Source organism: Gallinula chloropus (assembly GCF_964237585.1).
Source record: "Gallinula chloropus genome assembly, chromosome: 9".
Taxonomy (NCBI): Eukaryota; Metazoa; Chordata; class Aves; order Gruiformes; family Rallidae; genus Gallinula; species Gallinula chloropus.
Window position 1 is genome coordinate 5,861,628 of NC_140094.1, and position 27,534 is coordinate 5,889,161.

The window sequence follows — 27,534 nt, forward strand, 5'->3', positions numbered from 1 at the left end:
AAGACACCAACCCCCACCTCACTACACCTTCCTTTCAGGTAGTTGTAGAGAGGATAAGTGGACAGAAGCTCTCTTTGTGGTCTCATGTCTCTTGAAATGCTCTGAACAGCTTATAACTCCAATGAATACTGAAATGTCATACTTATAGTTGGTGAAAACAACTATTACCTTAATCCCTTTGTACTCACTTGACATTGTGGAAGGTACATTTCTGTTAATTTTATGGCTGCATCAGAAAATGATGTCATTTTGCGTATACATGATGCTCTTCTCACTTTTTCCCTTAAAAAACTGGTGTGCTGTCTCACTGCGTACAGAACTTGGGAACTAGCTGTCAGATTTTCATAGCACATCATTAATGTTTGGAATTTAGGGAGGGAAGAGCTTCTGTAAAATATGGTTATAAGCAGCTGGATGCTCTTTGCATCTTGGCCTCGGAGGCTGCAGAAATAAACAGAAAGGAAATATGAGCTTAGAGGAGAATGTTGTTGATCTTACCCCGTTAAAAATGACCATAGTAAGAGCACCAAGTCATCTGAGAAGTAATCAGTTTTTTAAAAAAGCTTTGACTAAGAGAGTGACGTGGAGACCTGAAAAAGTTCCAAGCTTTGGGTCTTTGCCCTTGTTTTCTTCTGCAGACAAGCTCTTCTGCAACGTCTGCATGCTGGAAAGTATCGGGTTGGTTGTTTTTTTGACACATGAAATGATGCACTGGTTAAACCACACAGATCCCAGGGTGACCGAGTGCCATGGTCTGATAGAGCACAGAGCACAGATGCCATGCAGGTGGTGTCAACAATATGTAAAATAAACCCCAACAAACCTATAAATTTTTTTAACCTCCACCACTAGATCTGACCTAGATTTCTGTTGACCTGAGTAATTCTTTTAGGGCTAAATGACTAGACACAACATAAAATACTTGTTAATTAGACGAAGGCAATGCAGATCTCTGGTATGATCTTGTGAAATACATTGCTGGGTTAGAGCAAGTGGTGTTGCTTGTCCTTCAAGTTACATATTTATGGCAATTTATCCATGGAATCGGAGACGTTGGTTGCCTCCAAATGTAAAGTTTCTAGTAGACCCACTCCCCACTCAACTGAAACAAAGCAAATCATCTCATTTTTCAGAAGAGGATTTTTTTCTCTTGCAGACCGCAACAAGTCTTTCATTCCTGCTCAGTTTTGACCAAATGGAGTACTAAAAGGTTCAAACAGATCAATCATCATCACAAAGATCATCCATTGCGCTTCATTGTTAGCCACTTAGAACTCTCACATTAAGCATAGGGACTTCTCCTGAGCCAGAAACCAAAAATATCAGTTGAAACATTTGATGCTTTGTATTTTACCTTATTTGGGTAATTATTTTTATGACTATTACTTCCCTCCATCCTCCCCGCCCCCCACTGTGGTATTGAACAGTGTAGAGTTTTTCTTTTCAAACTGAAAATATGAATTGAGTTGAAAAAGCTATTTAATCCCCTCTCCAGATCTTGGTGTCACTTGTTAAGACCAAAAAACTGTCTTGGAATAAAAAATACTAGTAGTTGACAAGTAGTTTAACTTTTCATATGGCCACTGACTGCTTGGCAGGAGGGTCTTAAGCAAAGCAAAGGCATGTAAGAAACCAGCTGTGCTGTGGTTGATACTTACTTTGGGGGGTGCTTTGGTTTGGAGCTTTTTCCTTAAATGACATGCTGGATTTGTCCCAACAAGGATTTGATATGGAAAAGAGAAGCAAAAAGGTCCAACTAGGCTTGGTGGAAAGGTTCTGAGAAGTGGAAGAGACTGGCCAGGAAGAGGATACAGAGGTCTTCCTGCACAGTACCCATGGGTCGGTAGCCTTCATGGAAAGGAGAGGACCCAACAGCCTGTCTGAAATGAAAACCTGAGGCAAAGCTAAGGTGTTAGCCTCCTCCAAAAGAAAGTCTGGCCCTAATTATCATGAGCTTAGCTGGTTTATGTTGGAGCCTCTGAGGACAACTGGGGGAACATCCCTGCTACAGCAGTTAACGCATCAGCCCTGAGCAGCTATCCTTCCTCTGTATAATGAGATTTGCATCCCCGTAACATGAAGCTAATATGCAGATTTTTGGAAGGAATCTGGGAGGAGATGATGATCTGCAATAGATTTGATTTTTTTCTTAGATACTGACAACCCTTTCCAATACAGGTTTGGTTTATTAAACATTCAGAGCAGCATTTGTTGAAAAGAGCAAACTGCAATATAGGATTTTGGCCAGACTCTGTGGATCATTGTTTCATTTACAGTAAGACCCTGATTCCTTTTTTTTTTTTTTCCCTGAGACTAGACATAGCATGTGGATTATGTGAGGCTTTTGGCAAGTTTTTCATGGCCTTTGTTTAAACTTTGCTGAAATACTGTGCTGTAGCATGATGTCAAGGCTGCCTGATGGATCAAGCAGACGTTGAGTCTTGTGCAAGCACTGCAGATAGCACAGGTCCTCTGCACAAATCATAAAAGATTGGATAAAATTGGGGAAGACTTTTGTATTTCTTGGGAAAAATCTGGAAAGGCTCATTTGTGAGCTTACTAACAAAAGTAATCTAGTAGGAATAGTTCACCTTGAGAGACTATTTTCTTCCCCCCCCCCCCCATTAGAAGAGCAAGAACGTTTTTGGTTAGTTTACTAACACTGAAAATTATTTCCATGGATGGAGCATTATGGATGGAGCATTGAATCAGGAAGGCAGGTTCTGTCTTCACTCAGTAGATCTCTCACGTTCAGTGTTGAGACCCAGGTAACCAGCCTCAATGCAAATCAAATGGAATGTGAGTTATTGAGTGCCCTAAATTAGTTTGGGCGGATCTCTTTGTTTGCACTGATGATGTCAGCTTTTGGAGCTGGTGTCTGTCTTCGTGGGAAATTTATGTGTTTTCCCCACCCCCCTGAAAAATTATCTTTGGCTTCCCAGAGGGATCCCCCAGACTTTGTGCTCTTCATGTTGGATAAGTAGTTGGAGAGCAAAAGGGAGGTGAGGATTATGTGGCAACCGGTGCTTGCATGCAACCTCTTCTTCTGGATCCATTTTCCAGATGAAGTTTTGGGGATCATAAAATTGCAGAATGGGTTGGGTTGGAAGGGACCTATATGAAGACCATCTAGTCCAACCCCACTGGAATGAGCAGGGACATGAGGAGGGTTGGGCCAAAACTTGAGTCAGATAATTTTCTGATTGGTTGGTTGAAAGGCTGAAGAAAAGGTTCGTATCTTTTTCAAGAGCTACTGATAGAAATCTGAGTTTATTTTGTTACCCCACACCAGGCAGCTCCTGAACAAGCACTCGCCACCCTAATCCCTTTCTCAAATATGGGAGGAGAGAGAAAATAGGATGTTTTCTTGTTGTCAACTTGGAAATGGTTCATTTTTCTTCAGCTGCTATAACATAATACCCCAGCATTACTGGAGAAGTAGTCTCTCCCTGCCTTGGCTCCAGCCCAGCTCTTGTGGGAGCCCGCCGGCTGTCTGCTCCCTGCCGCGCTCGGCTGACGTTTATAGCTGTGGTGGCATTGCCGGTCATCCTGCGCTGGGTTTTAGAGCTCTAGTCATCCAACCCTCTCAGCGTTGGTTGGACTTGCATGTGGCAGCAAAGTCTTAAATCTGTATTGTGTCCCTGTAATTATGATACAAACTCCTACAGGCTGTGGGGCATTTTTGAGAGAGAGAAAGCAGGACTTGACCTTTAGCACCAGAAAGCAAAAAATCCACGAAACATAACTTAGGAGTATAACTCCCAGGGCAAAAACTAAAGAAATAAGTTTGATTTTCCTCTTTCCTAATCAGCTAGGATGGTTTTTGTCTCTGTTTTAACATCTCGTGCTTTACAGGAGGTGGAAGCACAGGATGTACGTGATGGGAAGCTGCAAGTATCTCAATGCACCAGGTGTCCTTAGTCATCGGTGTTCACTCTGTTTATCTTTAGAAAGCTCCTATGGCTCTTTGTTGGCATCAGGACTCAGCTACCTTCAAGCTGTGACCTTAAATGAAAATTAAGATAATTTGGCTGTACCCATGGTGTTGGCTCTCAGCAATCAAGATCAAGCTCCACTGGGTGGTAATTGCAGGCAGAAACCCCAGGGAAATGCAGGAATTAGCATTTCCATCGTTGCAAGTACCTTTTTGTGCTAAAAGATGATTCGACACAATCCCTCTGGGTTAGCTCGCAGCAGCTCAGGAGATGAAGGGTGGCCGTCTGCAGGTCTCATCCATCAGGAGAACAGAGGGAAAAGGAAACCGGGTTGAACTTCAGATGGGCATGGGGAGGGATGGCGAGGGTAGTTGTTTAAACCATTTAAAATCCCAGTGTTTGCTGACAAATCTGGGACTTGGAAGCACTCAGGCTGTTTAGGGATATTGCATCGGCCTGTTTTGATTAGTAACCATCTGATACCCCTCTGCCTTGTTGCCTTTGATAATTAAAAAAAGCCAGCGTGCTGGCTGCCACTTCGCAGCATCCCTGAAGTGGGCTATCGGATGGTGTAAAACTCAATTTTGTACCAAGCTGTGCAATTGAGGGAGAGCAGCCCATGGTCCCACAGTCACAAGCTGTTGGAAGAGTGTCCACATTCTGCATGCAGAACTGCAGTTTAAATATTATTATTGTTTTAATCACCATGTTTCTGAATGGAGAGGAACAGAAACCAACCGTGAAAACTTCCCGTGGATTTCTGGGGGAGTTTTCTTTGGTTTAGAAAGGCAAAATCAGATGGTTAGAAACTGGGGGACATTACAGTATCACTGAGGTCAAATGGACTGGTTTTCAAGGTGTTGTCCTTCAGATTCCAATGGTGTTGACCTTGCTGATAGTTTAAGGTCATATCCATGTCACTTAGTGTATTCCATTTCCATGCCACAGCAACAAGTTGTTATAAGTGGGTTTTGCAGGGAAAATCCATTATATAAAAATATGCTGGAGTTTATCATTCCTGTGACAGTATTTTTCATTAAAAGTAGTAGTGTTCTGTCCAGAATGACGCCGTTGTTGCAACAGTTTGTGAGATTTCTTAGGACTGGCTGGTTTGTTTGCTTTGCTTTTATGACTGATTATTGGGTTATACTGGTAAGTCAAAGTCAATAAAGAACTGAGTTTCCTGTAACTCATGTCAAATGGTTTACCTGTAGTAAAAGCCTGGCCTTGGAGGGTTTTAGAAACATGGATTTGGTGCTTCTAGTATTCAGCAGAGGTGTTGTCAACAGATCTGGTGTCTGCATGGAGTCCTTCATGTAGGATAAGCAGCTTGGACAGACTTCAGCGCTCAAGCACCATCATCTCCATATTGATCCTTAGCTACTAACGCCCAGCTCAAAAATTTTTCACCCACTAACAATTTCTTTTTTGACATTGAAATTTAGCAAAGAGCACTCAGTGACTCCAAGTATTTAGGTCTAACTTACGTCTAAGTGTATCATCATCTATTTGGGTAGAGAGGGCATGCTTCTCAACTTCTCTGGCGTATCTTAAAATAAGAGGGTCTTGAATATGTTGGTAGAAGAGGTGGTTTTCTCCTGACAATTTGTGACCATTTAATTTGCTGAAGTATCTGTATTTACACAACTGATTCTTTTCTTTTTTTCCTTCAAACTGGTTTCTTTTCTGGCTGATTAGAGGTTGTCACCTCACAAGGAACTTTACTAGGGAGTAAATCTCAAGTGCTTTTCAAAAGGTTTCTTCCTCCTCCTAATTCCTCCCTACCCAGAGAAACACAAAAGAACCCACCCACCCACCCCCAAACTGGCTATCTCAAACTTATTGCATTCTTTTGCTCGCTTGCAGAGTAATTTCTATGATGTCATCTTGACAATGCTAGAAAGTTGACTTATTTTGCCAGTGAAGACTGTGGGAGGGAGGAGCTGCACTGGGAATGAAGAATACCAGTGGGAAATTGCTAGAAATGTGGTGACTGAATGCAGAAATTCAGGTTCCCTTGAATACATGGTGTCTAATTTCTGATGCTGGGGTTTTGTGCCAAGTTGTCTCCTCCCCAGTGGGTAGCTCCTTCTTAGGCATTGAACATTAACCCTGCAAGCGCTGGTAAAAGTGGGGGTTGGGTTATTTTGGGGTACTTTGAAATGAAATGTATAAATTTTAAAGGTATGGAAGTACTTACATTTATAATTATTTCCAAAATATTAGACTTGAAATAAACTATTCCTAGAATAAACATTAATGTCAAGGTTTTTCTTTCAGGTAAAAGAAGAGATGCTCTTTGAAGCCCTGGTTACCAGAAAGACAGTGACAGTAGGAGAGAAGCTGATCTTACCGTACAAACTAGCAGAGGTCTGTACATGATTCTCATTATGAAAAGGGCAACTCTTAGGATGATTTTCAATGCTTTGAGATGTATGTTCAGCTGCAGTAGAATTTCTTTCCATTTCTTTATGTAAAAATAATGGAGGAGAAGTTAATGTGTATGAATCTAGAAAATTGTTGACTTCTACACTGCTCCTGGAAAGCAGGTTTGCACGTTCTATGATAGTCTTTCACAGTTTTAACGACTTAGAGTTGTGTAAGAGTTATCCAAAGCAGAATGGAGCATTGCTGAGTGTATATGATACTTGTTAAGTAGTAGTCTTCATATGTTGTTCCTTAAACTGCAGCACCAATTCGTACCACAACAGAGTGAGCAAAAACTCAGCAAAAGAAGGAATTCAAAGAAATTTAATTTGGTTCTGTAAGCTGTGAGAGGAAATTCCTGGGCTCTGTGGGTGAAGTAGGAGTAAGTAGCGGTGGGCTTCTACCTTCAACATCACTGATGAGATCGCTCAAGATAGTGGGAGAGTTTGTTGTTGAGGAGATTGAGGCACCTGTAGACCTGGGGTTTCTTGGTTGTCTTCTACATCTTTATGAATTTTGGGTTATTAGCACGGAATTAGAAGTATGGAGCATTCTTACCTAAAAAGCCTTGAGACCTTAGGTTTTGTGTGGGTTCTTGAGCTTTGATTGACATCCCTACCGTGCATCTACTCCATACTAGAGAGATGTATCTCGTTGAGCGTGGGTGGTTGGACTCACCCATAGGGATTCAGGCTTTGTTTCACTTTGTGCTCTGCACAGGGGTTGAGGTTTCATCAGACAGTGTTGGAATATACGTGGACCACAACTCAGCGTAGAAATATTTTCTGTGAAACAGCTAACACTCATGTGGTCATTCTGTGATCACAGCCTGACTGCCCTGAGATCTGTAACAATCGTCACCTCACCTTGGTAGTCCCGAATGGGCAGAGGAGATGCAGGTGTCCTGGAGTAATCCTTTGCTTCAGAGGTTTGAAGGCATCAGAGCTGAGATTGGACTTTGTTATACCAAGCTTGCTTCGTTACACCTTCTTGCTTCTGTTTTCCCCAGCTGTAGCCCCACCAGCTGTAGCTCCACCAGTGCACAGAGAGGATGCCTTTGGATTTGCAGCGATGCTGCATTCCTCTCTGTCTGCATGCTGGCTCACTGCGTGGGTATTGCACGCTGATTAGAAACGTTGGGCTGTGGTTTGGGGCTTTTTTCTTTTTTTATTTTGGTTTTGTTTGAAATCATGGTTTGAGTGGTTAGCAACTCCTCATTTAAATGTCTCCTTCATGAAAGTTATCAGGCTCTCATCCTGGGTTGGTTCTGTTCATCTTTGCAGTAAATGTATATAAACCTAGAGATTTTATTCTGGATATATTTGATACTTGGGTAAAAGGTATTGAAAAAAATCCTTGAGTCAGGACATCTTGCAGCCAGACATGCCAGCAGTCTAAAGCCTACAGTGACAGCTGCAATTAGCAACCATCTCCTCTGTATTATTTCATATTATGCTGCTTTGCTTGTGACTTTTCTTGTTGTGCTTTGTCCCCGTGAGTTGCATGCCCCTTTTACATTGGGCAGAAAAGTTGGCTTTATCAACTCTGTTTCTGTCAATAAGTCAAGATTTTTTTAGTCAAGTCAAGATTCTCTGAGTCTTACCTGTATACGGCTCTTCAGCTGGATGACCTTGGAGAATCTAAATCAGGTTAGCAGGTTAAAATGTTCTATTGAAGTCCACCTAAAAGGTAGGACTCCAGCAAAGCAAAAGCACTGCCTCATGCATACCAGCAGCGGCCAGTGCCGTTGTCTTCAGTTGAGCAAGCTCTTCCCAGCACATACAGATTTTGGTTTACTCATTTTTTTACAGGGGCGGGTACAAGATGTGCAATAGCAACACCTGCTCAGGCAGAGCTGCAGCCCAGAGCAGCTAAACTGTTTCAAGTGGTGATCTGTTGTTTCTTGGTAGTCGGTACCTGTTCCTTGTGGTATTGCAAGGAGTGTGGAATGAGCATGTGGTTCTTCAGGAAGACCTTGCAAAGAGTCATGTTCCATCAGGTTTTTCTGATCGTTCGGTGAATCGTGGTGTATTGTTAAGGAGTTGTGCTGACATTTGGGTATGGCCCAGTGTCACTGGAGCTGCTGGTGTTTCTGAAGTTAAGGAGAGACCTGGCTTGGAAGGTAATCAACACGCCTTTGTAGCTGCAATCCCTCCTTGCACCGATGGCAAACGTGGGCTTGACTTTAGACCCTATGAGCCTGCAGCCCTGTCCGCTCTCACTCTTTCTCCAGGGGTTGTTGAAATTGAAATGAGCAAGGACACCACATCCCTAAATAATGCTTACATTTACCTCTGGCAGCTGGCTCTTATCTTCAGAGCCACGCTGGCTTGTCTGCCACAGAGCTGCCTCCTGGAGCCATTCATTTTTCCTTTTATAGTAGCTGGATGGTATTTTAATGCAGTGTTTGAAACGTTGTTTGGCCTAACACTAAGGTTTAGAAGCTTTACGCCGTAGATAAACTTAGAAGAAAAGCCCGTGGATGTGAAAGGCTGCAGTTGTGTGCAGGGGTGTCTAGGTTTGTTGTCCAAAAGACCTCTTAATGTCTTTATCCAGAGGGAGATGGTGAATTAACAGAGCTAGCAGCAGTTAATGGATTTCCAGGGAAATCACTGTGTATCCATGCAGGGTGAGGGCAGTAGTTGGTACCAGCAAGCGGGCCAAGTCTGTTCCGTTCAGGTATCAAGTTCAGGTGCCCAACAGAAAGAACACCCACCAGCCACGCTGAATGTCCCACAGGGCAGCCTGGTGATGTCTGTCTGGTAGGGAACGCACAGCCAGTGTAGGAGCAGGGCTCTTGAGTCAGGTCGTTGTGGAGAACTTGGGGGTTGTTAAAAACCTTTCTCTTGTTTCCTGCCTGTAATCTGAGCGTCAGTTTAGGCTTAAGCTGTGCCAGGAGCTGACCTCCTGGGATGTGTCTGTCTTCCTGCTTCTATCTAAATAATTCCTTTTTCTCCCATCTCAGCTTACTGCAGGGTTCCAAGGCTGTGAGTTTATGCCTTGACTAACACAGCCCTACACCTCAAATCCATTGAACATTTCAACTGTTTTCCATCAGTCTCGGTACCCCTGTACCCTCCTCCCCCATCGTCGCCTTCATCAGATGAGGCAAAACTCGTTATCAAAGTAAATAAACCTGGTAGTGAATCCTCTTACACCCTCCAGAAAATGTCTGGGTTTTTTCCACGATGCTTTCAGTTAATTTAGTTCTGTTGGTATTTCTCAAGTGAATGACTTTGCAAAAAGGCTCTTTTAACAGATCTTTATAATTTTCAGCCATTTGTGACTGCGGACATTTTATCCCTAAGAGTTAGTTAATGAATTAATTCACACTTTCAGAAGTCTGATGGGGAGAAAGAAAATATGTGAGATGACTTCTTGGGCAAGAAGTAACCTCATTTTCTCCTTCCTTTAAGCCTGGAAAGCTCTCATGAGCTGGTGGTTTGATGTGATGAATGTCACCATAAATATGTCTTGAATTTAACTTAATTGTAAGTGGAAAATCACTATCTTAAAAACCAGAGGAATTGATAGGGACTGAGTTGTATCCAGGGAGGTCTCTGCAAGCAGAGATTGTGGGGCACAAAAAAAACCCAACCAAGGGGTGTCATTTCCTGGCCCTCTGTCAGTCCTAGATGGTGACAGCAAGACCTGGGATGCAAACGTGATTCTTCTTTCAGTCCCTCTGTGCTGCCTGAAGTGTCCCCAATTCTGGTGCACGATCAGACTCTACGTAACACCGAGAGATTTAGAAGTATTTTCTTTGCAGGCTTCCCTAGCGTGTGGCGTGGCCATTGTGTCCCCATGCGGATGGCATGGGGTTGTTTTCAGTTGGAAGGGAGCTGCCATCATCTAGTTCGACTGCCAGCGTTGCACCCAAAATGCAGCCGAACCCGTGATATGCTTTTTGTTCTGCAGGAATACATGGAACTGTAGGTTCAGGGGAAGGGAGTTAATGATCACTTATGTGAGTTGGGTCAGGTTTGCCAGCAGGAATATTCAATCTTCTGAAAAAAGCAGAGGGTGCAAAGCATCAAGGCCACGTTTTTAGGTAGAGCGGGAGATGACAATTCGGGTCCTCTGTCATTGCTGAGGGCTGTGCAGCTTTGCTCCATCCTTCTGTCGTCTCAGATGTCCATTCTCCCTGGGTCTGTGCTGACCTAGAGAAGGTCCTTGAAGGGGAAGGAGAGGTGGGACAGGTGCATCTCTCCCTTTTTCCTTTTCTTCATGTCATACTGTGTGACTTGACCCTGACCTTCGTTACCTGGGCTTGAGTTTCTTGCTGATGACTGCAAGGCACTCTACATTTTCATGAATAACCATCACAAGACGGTTATTTTGGATGATAAACTGCCCTGCGTTAGCGGCTTCACTTGGAGAGAACATTTAATTTTCAGCATGGTAGCAGTTAATTGGCAGAGACACACCTAGGGAAGCCTTGCAGAGCAGACCTTAATGAGAGGGGGAAAAAAAGCCTTTCATTATGGCAGAGCGCGGAGCAATGTTTCATTAGTTTATGTCCTGGTACTGCCTAATGCCTTTTCCAGACCATTATGAAGACAAAAAGGAACGGAGTTCCAGAGCCAAACGGCAAGATTTTAAATGAGAAAAAAAAAATCATAGTTGCAACTAATCATGAGCTTTTAAACAGGCTGAAAACATTAGAGGAGAAAAAAGTGGGAAGGAGACAAAATAATTAATAGCATGAAGAAAGTGGAATGAAAATTCTCCGTCCTGAAGTATGAGGACAAGGGACACGTAATGAAATAGAAAGTAGCAAAACTGCTGGAAGCACCTACTTAAACCAGACCCCATTAGCTCGGGAGGCTCATCGTCACCACAGGTTATTAGCATCAAGAGCTCAGCAGGATTCCTTTGAAGACCTGGTACGTTGATGAGTGTCTTCAGAATTAACAGAAAATTATTAATAGAGTAAAACTGAAACCCCACAAAGCTTTTAAGAGCCAAGCAAGCGTCTCTGCTTCAGGACATGAGGGCAACCTGTCAGTGTAGAACTTCAGAAGAAACTTTTTCATGGTTTCTTGGTTTTCCCTTCAGAATGCAAGGAACAGGTATGGTTTGTGACACAATACAGATTCCATGAGGTTAGTGGGTTTATAGAGCTGGTGTCCTTCATGTATTTCTTCATGGGATTCAAGGGCCTGTATTAGGGAGGCAGAGTCCATCAATGTTGGATCTTGGGTTTTTTAATCTGTCCCAATGATTCTTTTCTACAAGGTGTTTCTGTGCCCTAATTTTTCCATGAAGCAGTGCATGTGATTTGCTACCGAGATGTGGCTGGATGGAGCTCACATCTACAACATCCTCCAAACCTGCAGAAACTTTGTGGCTGACAATGTACATCTGAACAGGGCGGGAAACTGTGGTATGGTTACTCTTCTCCTCTGTGCCACCATGGAAATTCTTGTGTGTTAGCTATGTTCATGCTACTTACTTGGCACTAATGTTGGGGTGGGGGGGGAAGAGGAAGACTCAGGTCTTCAGCTCAGAGCTCTGAGCACAGTCCAAAATAAGGACTTTCCGAAAGAAAATGCTGACTTCTCATGCACCACTCTGCCGTAATCAACCCCCCCTCTCCAACTGCCCTTTCTGTCATCAAATCCATTCTTGACTCTTCAGAAGCTTCTTTTAATTGCGTCTCATTACTGGAAAAAAAAAAAAAAAAAGATGTTTTAATTTCACAGGGTCCCCTTTGTTACTTAAATTTAGGCTGAACTCATGTGAAGCCTTTTGTAAGAACGGAAAGGAACCGGGCCTGGATCGGTGAATCGGCTCTTCCCACGCCGGATAAGTTTGATACAGTCGCTTGAAATATGGGATTTTTCACTGTAATCTCAATCTGAATAAATTCAGATTGATTCCTTCTCAGCCTTAGGCTGTTTGTCTACACTTGATGTAGGAGGAGGTGTAGAAGCTCCGTGACTGGAGCACCGACTTTGCCTCTGCAGCTATAGCAGCCAAGGTGTGACAAGAAATAATTTCTCTTTGAGGAAGCTTGCCAAAAAAACCCTGTAAAAAAAGCTTGTAGTGAAGGTGATGATACACCGGCAGAACGAGTTTTTCTACGATAGTGTCTTCTGCTTGGGAAGGTACAATGGAAAGGCAGGATTTGGCTTCTAAAAGCTCAAGTGCTCATTTTGTCCCCACGTTAGGCTTTGTGGTAGGAATGCTGGTGCTTTGTGCCTGTGAAGTAAGGAGCAAATTGCCCTAAATGTAGTCTACAGATTCCTCCTTTGGTCAGGTCACTCTTCATGTGCTGCTTAGTAACCTGTTAGTTTATTTATGTACTGGTTTCACTGTGAAAACGTGGATTGAAGGGGATCTCGGTTTGTGCTTTTGATAGATTCTGGGTGAATATAGGTGGAGGAAACAACTTTTTCAGCTGAAAAAAGTGTTTGAAATCTTTGCTGGCAGCAGACTCTTCAAATTTGGCTGCCTGGTGACTCTGTTCTTCTGCAGCTCTTCATGGTGGGCTCACAATTGTCCTGTGTGAGCACTTCCCCATAGGGGCTCTCTGTGCTGTCCTTTTTTCTGTGAAGATGAGAACAACAGACTTGTTTTCTGGAAGAATTTTATTTCGGGAAGAGAGAGGATTTTTTAAAATGCATTCATTTATTTTGATTTGTTACAAATGATGTTTTCTAACCACACTGCCCTAATAGAAGGTGGAAGACTTTGACTGAAATCTGTTTAGGACAATGGCACTTGTAACCACGTGGCTCCACAGTTAAGACTGTGAGAAAAATGGCTAACAAGATTTTGGTTGGTTTCATTGAGTTTTGGCTGTAGCCTAGGTGCTTTTTTTCCTGAAAAGCATGACCACAGCATCTTACAGACATTCAGCTGTAAGATATGACAGTATTCCACATGGGGACTTGCAAAGCATCTCTAATAATAAATAGCAGGCAGGCTCTCGGCTGTGATGGGGATGATGGGTTTCCCATCTATCCTCTTCCAAGTCCAGCCTACCACCAGCTGAGATACACCTGTACACCCACGGGAGACAGTATTGCTTCACATTTTCCATTTTGTTTTCCCTGTTAACATCCCATCTGACGATGAGAGGAGTGAGGAGGGGGAAGGTTACAGGAACATGCTGACAGCTCCGGTGTTATTCTTTGGGAGTCGTGTTAGTGCAGGAACAGCATGAGCTGTTTCAGTGGGAACATAAGCGAGATAGGGAGTGGCATCAGGACAAACACGTTAACCCATGATGAAGATACCTCAATGACATTAATGTTTTAACTTTTTAAAAAGTAGTTAATTCTTAGTAGTTTATTGCAGGTGAACTAGTAGCTCTGAAGGACTTTCTTGTCACCCAATGGTACATTGACTCAGATGAGTCAAAATCCATTGAGTTGTTCTGATGTGGCTGGGATTTTTTGGAAAGGGTGTTGGCATGGTTTGGGAGGGGCCCTATAAGTATCTCTGAGTAATACAGGCTGGCAGGTTGGAGGTTGATGTTGGTGAGTGTGAAGGTACTGGTAGAGAGAGCAGAAGAAGAATTACAAAAAAGGTCTTTGCTACATAACATTGGAAACTAGGACCAAAAAGTAATAATAAAATCTCAGAATCTGAGAACTTTATAACTGGTTTAGTGAAAAAATTCTGCAGCACCTTCTTGTTCCAGTGTTGATCGAGGAACGATCCTGTATTGTATTGTAATGGCATTCCAGTCTACTTTTTTTTTCCCTCTTTGTAAAAATCCACCCATAAGTTCTGGAAAACATCATTGACACTTGCATCTCCTGGATAGAATCCATCATCGGGACACCCCGCTGCCTCCTGGCTCCGGGGGGATACTGGAAGGTCTCTGCGGGAACGTGGCAGCCAGGGAGGAAGGCAGGAGCCAGCAGTTGTGGTAGTGCAGAGCTTAGGGGGTTAGAATTTTTGTATTTGAGTTTGAAGTAGGTGGTTTGCAGGTACTTTTATAGAGGTTAAACTTAAAAATGAACTTTTTCAGGGAAACTTACAGCATTTTTCAATGAACTTTTCATAGTTAGGCTCCCCTTGCATTTGTCACTCATCTTCTTCCAGCGATCCTTTTAAAGATATTTTACCTCCTTAATCAAACATTAAAAAAAAAAAATCATTAAAAAAACCCTTTTACAGGCCAGAGTCAGAGTGATGCGTTAACGGTTCGAGTTCTCTTAGGAAAAGCAAACATGAGAATGACAGGATTTTAATATGATGCTAAGATAAAATACGAGTATGGAAAATTTACATCATGCTTAGCCAGCCCGAGTATGATATAATACTCCTTGATGCCAAGATAGGGATTAAACTAGAGCCTGATATCCTGCAAGAGTACTTTCCTCTGGGTGTTAAGCCTCTGTTTAAGAAAAAAACCCCAACCCAACAGCTAAGCCTGCCTGTCTCAGCCTGTGTCCCGTGACCCAAAGGGGAACCACAAAAGCTGCTTAATCTATCTCCTGCCGCAGGACACGGCTGCAAATGTGAACCAGACGTGCGGTGTATTCAGTCATAAATAGAAAGCGAGCAGAACAGCAGGAAACCGTAATTCTCCGTGCGCGCACACGTGCGACTTGGGACCTGGCTGAATAGGCTGAACCTGGTGGGAGATAAAGAGTTGAGACACTAAAACCCACGTTTGGATAAAAAGAGGGATGTAGACCTTGCCTTATTCCAGCAGTTTATGGTTTGACATCTGTTTGGGGTTGGTGTTTTTTTTCAAATCCAGCAGCATTCTCCCAGTTGCGGTGGCGAGCTGTAGCGCGGATGCGATGCACCGCCTGGTTTCGTATGCGGTGCTACTAGACTTCATCACCACCTCTCCACTCCACCTTGTTTTCTGCACCCTCCATCACACAGCTGTGCTTCACAGCTACGTGTCTCTCCCTTCCATAGGCCTTACTTCATCTCAGAGCAGGAGTGACAAACCCCGTGAGCCATCCCTTAGCAGTTGTTCTGTCCCTACAACTACAAATCCAAACTGAAGCCACCTTACATACGGGGTATTTTCCAGCCCTCATGGAGCAGTAACGGGGACAGAGAGAAAAATTGGATTGCAATAGTATTTTAGTACATGGAGTAGCTACTTCTCGGAGAGTAGGGCTCTTCTTATTAGCTGGCACCCCTAAGCACTACTCAAATAAAAGTATATTTTGAGTCTGTTTTATTTAATCACCTAATTCATGATCTCTGTGGAGATTGTCATCACCTAGATGCCTACGTGCACTGTTTACAATTGACTGCGTGTCCAAGACTGATTGAGAACAGAGGATTGGCTTCTGTTCCTGCATATTAGGCCTCTTTGAGACACAAATCAAGTGTCTTAGGAGAGCTTGAATCACTCTTGGTCTTGCTTATTCTAATCTTAGCTAAGTCCTATCCCTAGCACTGATATAGCTCTTCACGCTGACTAAGCATTGCTAATGTATAGGAGTTTTGTGAAAAAAGAGAGATAAATGTGGGGTTTTTAGAACAAAACCTGAATTATTTCATCGTTTACTCACACATGCAGTGTGATTTTCTTGACTAGATGCTTGGAGTTAAATATGAAAACAAATACGCATTTTTCCCCTGGGTTTTTTTTCCCCTATTTGATAATATATAGATCACTTAAACCCGCAGAAGTGATTGAGGGAGGGAGGCATCATCAGAAAACATTTGGTTAATACCATGGGTAAAATCCAGTAAGTATTAAAATGTATTTTTTCCACTGATCCATCTTGGAATAAGACATTCGTGTTACAGTAAGTACAACTTTAATTATGAAGCCAAATTTCACCTTAGAGAATAAATGGGGGGAAAAATGGCAATGGCTGATAAGGATTTAAAACCAGACATCAAATGATAACAAAAATGAAATCCTGTGTATGATCTTCAGATAATAGCTCACTGCATGATTTTTAGGGTAGGATATTAGCAGGTTCCTGGGATTTAGTGCCAAATCCCTGTGAGCAGAAGCGCCAGTTGATTCACTGAATAATGCACTGAAGATTTATTCCACCTATTAAAAGCAAAAAACCCAAACAAAGACCCATAAAGCCACTAAAATCTGTATATAGATATGATTTATGGAGGGATTTCCTGAAGAGGAAGAATCTTAGTGCTGCTTTCTTATCCCCCCCACACACCCCCCCGCTCCCAAACATTTCATTGGAAGCACCTTTCATCCTTGTATAGAAATTATAGGAAGTCTATGAAAGGCCCTAAGGGAAAACGGGATATTTCCTTTCTTCCTGTGTTGATGTCTTATTTCCTGAAGAGAAAAGGAATCTCAGCTTCTGTTATGTGCAAGTAGAAAACACAGTGTTTCGTGGTGTCTGGCTTTACTTGCATAGCTTAACCTCTAGCTTTGTGTTTTGCATGGTCTTGGAGACTTCACACTCAGAACAAAACATTTTTTGCCATCCTGGAATTATTCTAGTTGGGCTTTATAAGTAGTGGTTGATACAGGTCTGAAAGGAAGGGCGTACATTGCCTGTTTTCTTCCTAGAGGGCAGGAAACACCCTCACACGTGTGTGCTCGTGGACGCATTACGGAAGAGCTGTTGGGTCCCTAGGAGAAGACAAAATCCATGGGTAGTTTTTATGGCTGTATCAAGATCATTCTGATTTTAACAAAGTAATTTTTGAAGACTTTTGCAAGTTCTTGTTGTAAAGTTTACAAGGAGAGTAGCTTGTAAAACCAGATGGGGTTTTTTGAGTTTTGGATTTGTAGGCAACACAGGTGCTTACAACAGGTTTATCCAGCGGGAGCAAATAGCATCTCCATCATGAGAAAAACACACACGTGGTCTTTCAGGGTAAATGCTGAAAAACTGCAGAAAGGAAGGAGCATGACCAACGAGGCAACAAGTCTTCTAGGCTAACATTGAGACAAGAAGTCATTGTTGTCTTCTAAAAAGCCATCGTTGTCTTCTTAAAAAGTCTTGTCTTCTAGCTCCGATGAATTTTCCATGATTGTGCCTGAGAAATGGCATTTAAGCATCCTGTTTTCAAGTACTCAGCTCTTAGCAATTCTGGAGCGGGTGTACTGACCGCATTCCCACATCTATGTTGTTCCCTGGTGAAGAACTGGAAGAGGATTTGACAGCATTATGTTGAGCGAAAATTGTTGAAGGTGTAATAACATCCTGTTGACCAATTGAATTGTTCAGCGTGTTGTTACGGTTGTTTCGTAGATTTGCATAACACTGAAGAAATAGGATAAGGGTTGTAACCTGTCACAGTTAATCAACTCTGTGGGGTTTTAATCCTCATTAGGGCTTTAATTCGGTTTGGTGCTTAACGCTTACTCTCCAGTTCTACTTTCTAAGTCAATTTCTCATTAACTGAGGCTGTACTTAAGAACTGGCCTCCAAAACGGGCACACGCACACTTCATAAGCCACATTTTTTACAATAGTGACCCAAACTAGACAGCTGCTATCCCACTGTGCACGTGTTAAAGGGCTTTTGTTTTTCTGTACAAAATTGGTCTTTGGGTTTTTCTGCTTCTCCTTTTTGTAGGGGAGCACATGGTGCTTCCTGCGCCCGGGAGGTAGTATTGATGGGGCTGATGCTCAGCATTCCTCCTGAGAAAACTCAGTGGCTGTTAAATTTTAGTATTAGTAGCTTTTTTTGCTTTTTTTTTTTTTTTTTTTTGATGAACTGGTCATAAGACCTGCCAGTACCTGAAAATCCATCACCCAGCCTTTCTCTTTTGTTTGGGATCAGTCTATCTTGTCCTTTCCAGTAACGGTAAAGGAAGATGAGCAGATCTGTCAATGAGCTAAGATGCTTAAAGTCTTTAAAGGTATGTAGCTGGCTCTTAAATGCCACAGGAATAATTTCTCACCCAGAATTGATCAGTGAATCAATATAATGCTCTTCCTAAGTGATAACAAACGGGATGAGCTTTGCTTTGCCTCCGCATTATTCTAATTTGTGGAGTCTCCATGTCGAGTGATGCGCTGCACAGTTGTTATTTATTTTACACAGGCTTTTTTTTAAACAAAACGTTAGTGGGAGTGTTGATGGAGGTTAGGAGAGTCTTTCATGCAGTGTGTTTATTTGTGTCACAGATGTTTCATGTTGAATGTGAGAGGCTGGTTGCTGCTCCAAATAGGGTCTATGGTTGGGTTGGTTTGGATGGAATTGTTGGGGAGAGACATGGCTTTTGCATGTCAGCACCACTCTGGATCTCGCTGGGTGTAGTGGGCTCTGTGCTCCGGAAAACATTTATCTCAGTCACAGGAAGTGTTTGATTTAAACCATGTTCCTTCTGGCAGTCTCTTGATGGCTTTTCCCTCCAGATCTGTTTGCCTTCTACTACCTGGGATGTACAATCACCAGGATGTTGCTGCAGTTGTGTGTGATAAACCAGAGTTCTTCACCCTTCAAAGCTCTTCAGCATTTGTTTCCAACCATCCTTTATTGTCCAGGATTTAGTTATTCCCTGTAGTATGAAAAAATGATAAATACTGAAGGTTTGGTTGTTAGAATTGACCTGTTACACTCTTTTTCATGTATTGGGTTGGTCAACAATATCAGCACTGAATCCAATAAGAATCGCGGGCTGCATGCTGGGGAGCTTCTTATCGCAGCAGATCATGGATAAACACCTGTAAAAGACTAACTGGGCATCTACAAGGAGGGCAGATCAGCAGTGTGGCCTTCATGGTCTGCAGCCACACTGACAGGGGAGAAGCTGGAGTCATCCGAAGGGAGACCAAGGGTTCTGGCTGGTGGTATGTGGGCATGTCTTCACCTTGCAGGTCTTCTGTTCATGTTACAAAGAGCCACGGTCCAAATCCAGGGTAGAGCTTGGTGTCTCTTCTCTACAAGGAAGAGCCGTGTTTGGTGAGGGTGCCTTAAATTAAACCTTCACTGAGGGCCAAACCCATCCAGCCGTATAAATAAAAAGTGGACTGAGCTCAGCTGTGATGGGACCACATTGATGGCAGCCTGTGTTCAATCAGGATGGGGTTTTTGGTACAGAAGATTCCCCATCAGGTCATCTGCCAATAGGCTCGTGTATCTTAAATGTTGATGTTGCTTCCACATCAACAGCTTGTGTCTACTCCAGTACTATATCTGAGGGGAGACCTTATCACTCTCTACAACTACCTGCAAGGAAGATGGAGAGAGGTGGGGGTTGGTCTCTTCTATCAGGTAACAAAGACAAGATGAGAGGAAGTAGTTTCATATTGTATCAGGGGAGATTTAGGTTAGAGAACAGGAAGAATTTCTTTACTGAAAGGGTAGTCAAGTATTGGAACAGGCTGCCCAGGGAGGTGGTGGAGTCACCATCCCTGGAGGTATTTAAAAGGCGTGTAGATGTTGTGCTTGAGGACATGGTCTAGAGGTGGACTAGGCAGGTTTAGGCTGTGGTTGGACTCAATGATCTTAAAGGTCTCTCCCAACCTAAGTTATTCTGTGATTCTATGAGGTCAAAGAGCTGGAGATGGTTTTGGCTCCAGGACTGATACTCTGGAACGTTTGTGACATTGCAATGCCAGTACAGGCTTTCTACAAATTCAAGCCTGAGTTTGACTGGTTTTGGCAGCCCTGCATTGCCAGGAAGGTCCAGGGAGACCTGCAGAGGAAAGATTTGAGGTTCGAAATGAAATTGGAAGTGAGAGGAATTTTTTTCTGATGAGTTTTTCAGAGTCAGTACATCCAGTGCCTGAGCCTTACAGCAGAGGAGCCCATCTGCTTGTGCAACACTAAATTTGTGGCAGGTTTTTTTTAATATTTAAAGCCATAAAATCCAACTGGCAGCTTGTAGTGTGAAATCTTTTTTTTTTTTTTTTAATTATGGTTTCCAAAAAAAATCCCAACTTGTGGCAGGATGATTAAAATAGTTGCTGGTTTAACCAAGTTTTTAGGAAGTGAAAATGATTATTTAATTGTGGTTATTTATGTGTAAGCTGTTGTGGTTTCTGAACATGTAACGGGGTGAAAGAAATGATCGTTCTGGTATATATGAAAAATGCAATATATTTTTTTTTCCCTGATGTCTACATGAGCTGTGGCCGTCCACCCCCTGCACAGGCTTTAACAGCAGCAGTGGAAAAAAGAAAAAACTATTAAAATCCCACCCTTTAACATCATTGTGCATGGAGCTTTTCTGGTTTCTGCTCTTCGTGAGTCATTGCTTCTGTGGGAGGCGGTGGCACGGGGCTGCGTAATGCAGAGCCACTGGTGTCACAGCAGAGGAGCCTGTGAAATTACAGTTTCTGTAGAAAATGAAAAGTTAGTACGGTGATAATAGTTTTGTAGATGGTAATTTTTAAAAATACTGGGGGTTTGGAATTAGAGTGCAACCAGTAGAACTGTGGTTTATGGCAAGGGAGGAAAAAGTAAATTTTCTGTCTATTTTTAAAGCAGATATTTATTATTTTTCTTCATTTTCTGGGGGATTTTTTTTTGGGGGGGGGTGGAGCTCTAACTTCTGCTTTCCCTGGGTTATCTGGGTACCAATAAATATTTAGAATGATGCCAGCAGAAAAAGACCTTTACTCAAAGTTTCAAATCTCAGCTGAGTGCCAAGATTTGAAGGAGCGGAAGGAAGAAATCCTGACCCCAGCACGGGGAGCGGCGGTGACTCTCGCAGGGATGGCAGCAGGCAGAAGATGTGCTCGTATGTGTTTAGCGAGTTTGTAATCTTAAGAATTAAGAATCAACTGAGCTTGTACAAATGTGATTTGCAGAGGCTTTTAATTTGAGCAAGTTTGGTTTTCTTAGATTATATCTTTTCCCGTCTCTAAAACACAGGCTGTCGCAGCCCAAAGTGTAAGTCCTTGCTCCAAAACACTTCAAAGAGCAATTTGAATTCCTAAGTCTGCCTTCCCCTTGTTCCTTTTGGCAGAAGATCTTTCTGAAAGTGGATCTATTTTTAAGGTAGCCTGAATCCGATGCCCATCGTGCAAATTTTCAGGCTGATTGCATTTGGTGATACAATCTTCTGTAGAAATATCTTGTCTTGGAGTCTTAGCAGAAGTCGACCATCCCCAACAAAGTGGCATTTTTAGCATTTAATAAATGAAACATGCATATATATGTGTGTGTATATATCTCCTTGATCTCCTTGCTGGCCCAATAAGCAGGAAGCCTATTGATTAAACCCTTGTCTTCAGCTTATTTCCTGAATCGCCAAGTTGAAGTGCATTTGATCTCTCTTGTTTTCGAATCAGCAATATTTTTGCCTGCATGCAAGATGTTGTGCTCGCTTTGATCCCAGAGAGATTTGTTTTTGGCGTCCAAGGAGCTATTTTTATTTTGCTTTGTGAGCAAAATGGTGTTCCAGATCTGCCTAACCATCACGTAAGACTTGGGGAAGGGGCAAGAAGCGAGAGGTGACTACCTGAAGACAAGCCCTATATAATATGTGCTACATATTTCAGGGAATATTCCCATTTAATATATGTAGGATAATAAATACAGGGATTCGTAAATATGGGAACAAGTATTTAAGTGCTTACTTCAAACGCTGTGCTGCGGAGGAGTGAATGTAAGCGCGTGGTACAATCCTTTCTGGAGTAACAAGCCCATAATCACAAGAATATCCTGGGTATTGAACACCAGGTTGGGCAGGCTGAGCATCCTTCATCCTGCTGCTCCTTCGCAGCTTTACCCTGTCAAACAGAGAAAATCCAAGTGAACATTTATGGAATGGGATAATTTCAATTGATTGCTGTATTTGTTTTATATTTCAAGGGTTATTCTGGACTAGTGGTGGTTTAAACCACCCGCGGGGTGGCATATGATGATGCAAGATGAATGGCTGAAAGGAAAAGGGGAAAGCTTGTTTCTCAAGTGAGCTGTTCCTGTAATTTAGGAGGAAATGTGAAAGCATACTCTTGAAATTGCAGCAGATCCTTAATTTTAAAAGAAAGGCTATTCCCTGTCAGTCCTCAGATGGGGCAGTTTTGTATCTATTTGGGTTAAAGAGGGGCCTTATCTGTAATGTGATATCATCCAGGATCTATTCTAAACAATGAATACTTTATCAGCATGGGGGGGTAGGGAAGCACCCAAAGCTCAAATTATATAAAATAAATTAATCTCTATGCTGGTGTTTTATAAATGATGTTTTATAAATCCTGCTCTGCTCTGCCCTGCTGAGGCCTCATTGGGAATATTGTGTGGGGTGCTGGGCTCCCCAAGGTTAAGAAGGAAAGGGAGCTACTGGAGAAGGGACAATAAAGGGCTGTGGAGATGCTGAGGGGACCAGAACATCTCTGATGAAGAGAGGCTAAGGGAGTGGGGACTTTTGAGCCCAGAGAAGAGAAGACTGATGGGGGATCTTCTCAGTGCTTATAAATACCTGAGAGGTAGGGGCAGGAGGATGGGTCAGTCTGTGTTCAGTGGTGCCCAGGGGCAGGACAAGAGGTGATCTGCACAGACTTGACTATGGGAAGTTCCACTTAAAACTATGAGGAGGAACTTCTTTTCTGGGAGGGTGGCAGAGCCCTGGGCCAGGCTGCCCAGAGAGGTTGGGGAGACTCCATCTCTGGAGACATTCAAACCCCGTGATCCTGGACTTTGTTTTGTGCAGCCTGCTGGAGGGGATCCTGCTCTGGCAGGAGGTGGGACTGGATGATCTCCAGAGGTCCCTTGCAACCCCCATCAGTCTGTGATTCTGTGATGTTACCTGAAGGCAACCTCTCTTCAACTCTTGAAGCCAATTAAAAATCTCTCCATTTAGAAAGCAGACATTTGATACTGTGGACGTTGGGTATGGCCAACTTCACTCACGGTGCTGGTGGACATCACCCCATGCAAGCAGATGCATCACAGAGTGCAGATGTGGGTTTAACCAGATGGTTTTGGGGTGACCACATAGCACGCAGCAGCACTGGATTGACCAGATTTCTTTGCGGATTGAGGGGTGGAAATCCTACCAGGAGACCGCTCGCACCGTGAGGCAAAGCGAGCACCCCAGTTTCTGGCCCTGCTGCATTTCATCATCGGGGGGAGTGTGCGGGGAGAAGCGCTGCGGCAAGTCTGCGATGACAGAGTCTGTCGAGGAATTCTTGGTCTGTCAGTACAATGGAGAGAAGAAATTGGCTTATGAATGCCAACAAATTTGCAAATGAGATCCATGTGTACGTGTGCTCCATCCCCCTATATCTCTATGTGTTACTTTGCCAGGAGTTTCCTACCACCTCTTATGATACAGCCAGTGTTTCTAAAAATAACTGTGGAAAAATCCAGGCCGTTAATCACATTTTTGGGTCCCAAGTATAGCAAGGAGAGCAGTTCTTCAGGGGCTTCCAAGCTTGCCAAGCCCATCTCATAGGAAGAGAGTGATGGCTCTGCACGTCTCTGGGGGAAACTGGGCAGTGTTGGGGTGGTGCAGGAGTAATGCTACCCTCATCTCTTGTAGGAAAAAAAAGAGGAAAATTGAGCCATAAAGCCCTTCACATCTCCTGTAGTCTCTTAAGAAAACAGGGAGGGACAAGTATTGCCATATAAACTTGTGTCTGACTATATAGATAGAAGAAACATTCTTCATTGGCTTTAAATAGAAATGGTTTTCAGTTTCAGTTGCATGGCTTTGTGTTGGAGCAGTTAATTGGGCTGGTTTATACTGGGACGAGGCATAAGGGCAGCAAGAATCATTCCTGGGTCTTGGCTTTTGTCTTTCCCCAGAGACTGATTTTTCTGGTGTGACAGAGGCGCTGATTGTTTTCTGGCTTTATCCAATTAAATAAGCTGAGAGAGCGCGTGGGGCTCGCTAATTGGTCTTGACATTTTCTGTTCAGCACTGAAACATTTCTCCACATTTGGGGAAAATCCAAACAACAGGAGGGGTGAAAAAAAAATGAAATCAAGCAAATCGTGCTGCTTATAATCAAACCAGCCAAAGCCCCTTTCCCAAAACCTTTTCTTCAGTGAGGGGAGCATGGGACAGTTGCTGGAAACTAGACCTGTTGAATAACTCAACAGCTCAGTCTTTAAAAGCTGCATTTTGGGTTGTAACAATGCTTTTTTTTTTTTTTTTTTTGGCAAGTAATTCATTGTTAAATTGTTGGCATATATTGTAATGGTCCTTGCAGTGTGGCTTGTCTGGTGGTATTTTATTGCCACCAAGCAACAGCTAGTGGCTTATGTATGCTGTGAGATTGTGAGCATCCTCAGTCACAGAATCATTAAGGTTGGAAAAGACCTCCAGGGTCATCTAGTTCAACTGCTTCCCTAACACCTATATTACTCACTAGCCCATGTCCCGAAGGACCTCATCCAACTTTTCCTTGAAAGTTACCATCCTGAGGGACGGGACTCCACCACCTCCCTGGGAAGCCCGTTCAATGCCCAACCGCTCTTTTGGAGAAGAGATTTCTCCTCATTTCTAACCTGAACCTCCCCAGCAGAACAGGCAGTCCCTGGGAAACTTGACGTTTTCAGTACCGCTCAGGGATTTACTACAGGGATTCATAACCCTTTCACTGGTACGAGCACTGCCTGCCCCAGCCTGTGCTTTCACATCGCTTGCTACGTTTGCTGTGTAATATCCACCTTCCTTTTTCCTTTGTGAATAAACTTTTCCAGGAATCTTAGTGAGGTTAAATAAATACTTGTAAATAGATTTTAAAAAATTGTTTTCCCTTTTTTCCTTTGGGGATTTATGGTGGGATCTCGTGCATCATCAGCTTGAAGGTACCAAAGCAAACCAAGCCAAAGTCAGGGGGCACGTCTCACAGCCTTCCGATTGCAGCTGACTCCCGATGGCATCAACTCAACACGCTGTAAACTGCAGTAGTTGACAAAAGCTTTGGAAAGGGAGAAATACAAACATCGGATGCTGGAGCTCGAGAAGCAAACCCCATTTCTGTGCAGAGCAGGAATTGTTTCCAATCAACTTTTTTTTTTCTTTGTTTCTTCTTTCAGGCAGTGACTGTGCGAAACTCCATGGCGAAGTCGTTGTACAGCGCCCTGTTCGACTGGATCGTGTTCAGAATTAACCACGCACTCCTCAACTCGAAGGACATGGAGGAAAACACCAAGGTAACCTCTCACCAGCTCATCTGGGCACACACTTGTGTTTCAAAATAGATAACTACAGGATAAAACATTACCCCGGGTCCTAGCAGCACATTGCTTAACTTCAAGTTACCTTTTCTTCGGTTAATGTTTCAGACGTCGACGTTTAAAGTCGCGTTTCTGAGCTGGGAAGGGTGAAGCACCTTGAATAATGAATCATCAGAGTAGCTTGGGAAGAGGTGGTTTGTTCTTTGTTACATCTCTTAGCAGCAGAAGAGTGAGATTAGAGGGCGGAGGGGAAAAAAGGTTGCCACAGGAAGAGCAAAGCTGGCGCGGTGCTGAACTGCTCCCCCAAAGAATTGATGGAAAGGATGACATGAGTTTCCTGTGATAGCAGAGGCTGGGTGCTGCAACCCAGCACATCCTTTCCAAAACCTGTCATCTATTCATCCGTGCTCAATGCGGTGAGGGGATGCTGACCCTGAAAAGCATGGGGTGTACATCTGCATCCACGCACTCACGTGCTTGCAGCTCACTGCTTAGTTTACCCTTGTCTTGGAAATTCTGGGTACAGGCCAGCAACATGTGGGTTGTTTTATTTTTTTGGGAAGGAGGGGGGTGTTGTACATCCAGGCTGAAGCTGCAGCTGCCAAAAGGAGGATTGTTTTGCTAAGAGCTAACGTTACGTTTGAATTATGCCGTCGGATGGCAGTCACAGAGACTTGCAGCGTAGCTGGTCCTTTATTTAACTCCATAGAAATGCTTGTGGAGCATAATTATAGACTGGAAATAAACAAATACATGTGTATAAAATTCGGTTAGATGCTTTTTCTGACAAAAAGAAAAACATTGTTAAAGTGGGTGACATCCACCGTGTCTTCTGACTGCATATGCTTCCTCTCCCTCTGTTTAATGTTTTACCAAAAATGTTGTGTTCTTCCCTGATGTTATTTTTTTTCCCTAAGTCATCAAAAGTTTTGTCTGGGCTGTCAGGAGAAAAAAACCCCACCACATGCATTTGGTGAAGCAGAAAAGGTGGATTCCTTTCGGCAAGGAAAAGCATCTCAAATACCACCCCCCCTTGTTTTTTACCCCCAATGAGTCAATGATTTTTAAAAAAAATTATTTTTAAGGAGTAATCTGTTGTGTAATATTTACATTAAAAAGAAAAACCAGACGGGGACACTAGAGCTTACTTAGTCAGCATGGCTGCAACAGCAGCACACAACAGTTGGTGTTTATGGGCCATTAAACTTTGGTTTCCAGCCTCATGTCTCAGCAGAAAAGAGCCAGAACAGCCCAAATTCGCTCTGTTTTCCAGCATCACCGCCACGTACTAACCTTCCGCTTCCTCCAGCCAAGACTCCCATATGGCATAATCACCATCCTCTTGCCCGTCTCGCTACTTCTCATGAATTTCTGGTTTTCCCACCCAAACTCATAGCAATAAGAGTATGGTCAGGCAGCGAAAGCGTTGAGGAGCTGGGAGTGGTGTTGCCCTTGCATAAGAGCAAATCTGCTGATATCCAAATTGGCTGATATCCAGGACCCGGCACGGCAGGAACGTGCAGGATTGTACCAGTGGTGAGATCCAGCGAGGCAGTCCTGGGCAAAACATGGCTCAGGCTTTCTGAAACAGGAAGGTGGTGCACAAAATATCAAGAAATATCTGCTTCAAGAGACAGAAGCATAGTTAGGTTTGTCTTTAGAGTCCTCTCTGAACACAGATTGATTTTCAGAAGTCCCTCAGAAGTCATGAAATTGCAGCAATCCTGCCCATTTTGTGGGTAGCGAGGTTAAAGCAGAGAGTTTCTGTGCCTGTCGCAGACCTGGGGAGAGCAGCTTCATTAAACATTGACGAGCTTTTTTCTCTCAGATTGTTTTATGGTGTCACCTCCTGCCCCCCCCTTCTTTTTTTAACCCCTGACTTGTGTCCTTCCAGCACAGAGGGAAGGAGGAGTGCCTGCCTCCACCAGGCAGGGCTGGGAATAGCTGCTCCCTTGCTCTTGAGGAATAAGGCCAGCGAGCAGCCAGGGGCAGCCCAGGCTCTGCAGCCCTGGAGGAACTGTGGTGATGCCAGTTATTTTGGTTTCTCCTATCACTTCACAATCCTTTTGAAAGCCATTTCAGCTTGTGCTCGGAGAAAGCTTGGATGAAGATCTAGGTGGTTCTTAACATGCCATATGTGGTCTTGGGGTTGGGTGATGCCAAAC

General features: G+C 43.3%; 1 protein-coding gene across 1 annotated transcript in view; it reads left to right on the forward strand.

Moving 5' to 3' along the window:
- The window catches only part of MYO9A (myosin IXA), a gene marked incomplete at its 5' end in the record, with an annotated part of 145,301 nt that overhangs the window by 50,304 nt on the left and 67,463 nt on the right, over positions 1–27,534 (forward strand). The window contains 2 exons of the mRNA XM_084268004.1: positions 6,216–6,305; positions 25,229–25,345. Coding sequence (XP_084124130.1) covers positions 6,216–6,305; positions 25,229–25,345 — 207 coding nt within the window. The remainder of the gene's footprint in view (positions 1–6,215; positions 6,306–25,228; positions 25,346–27,534) is intronic.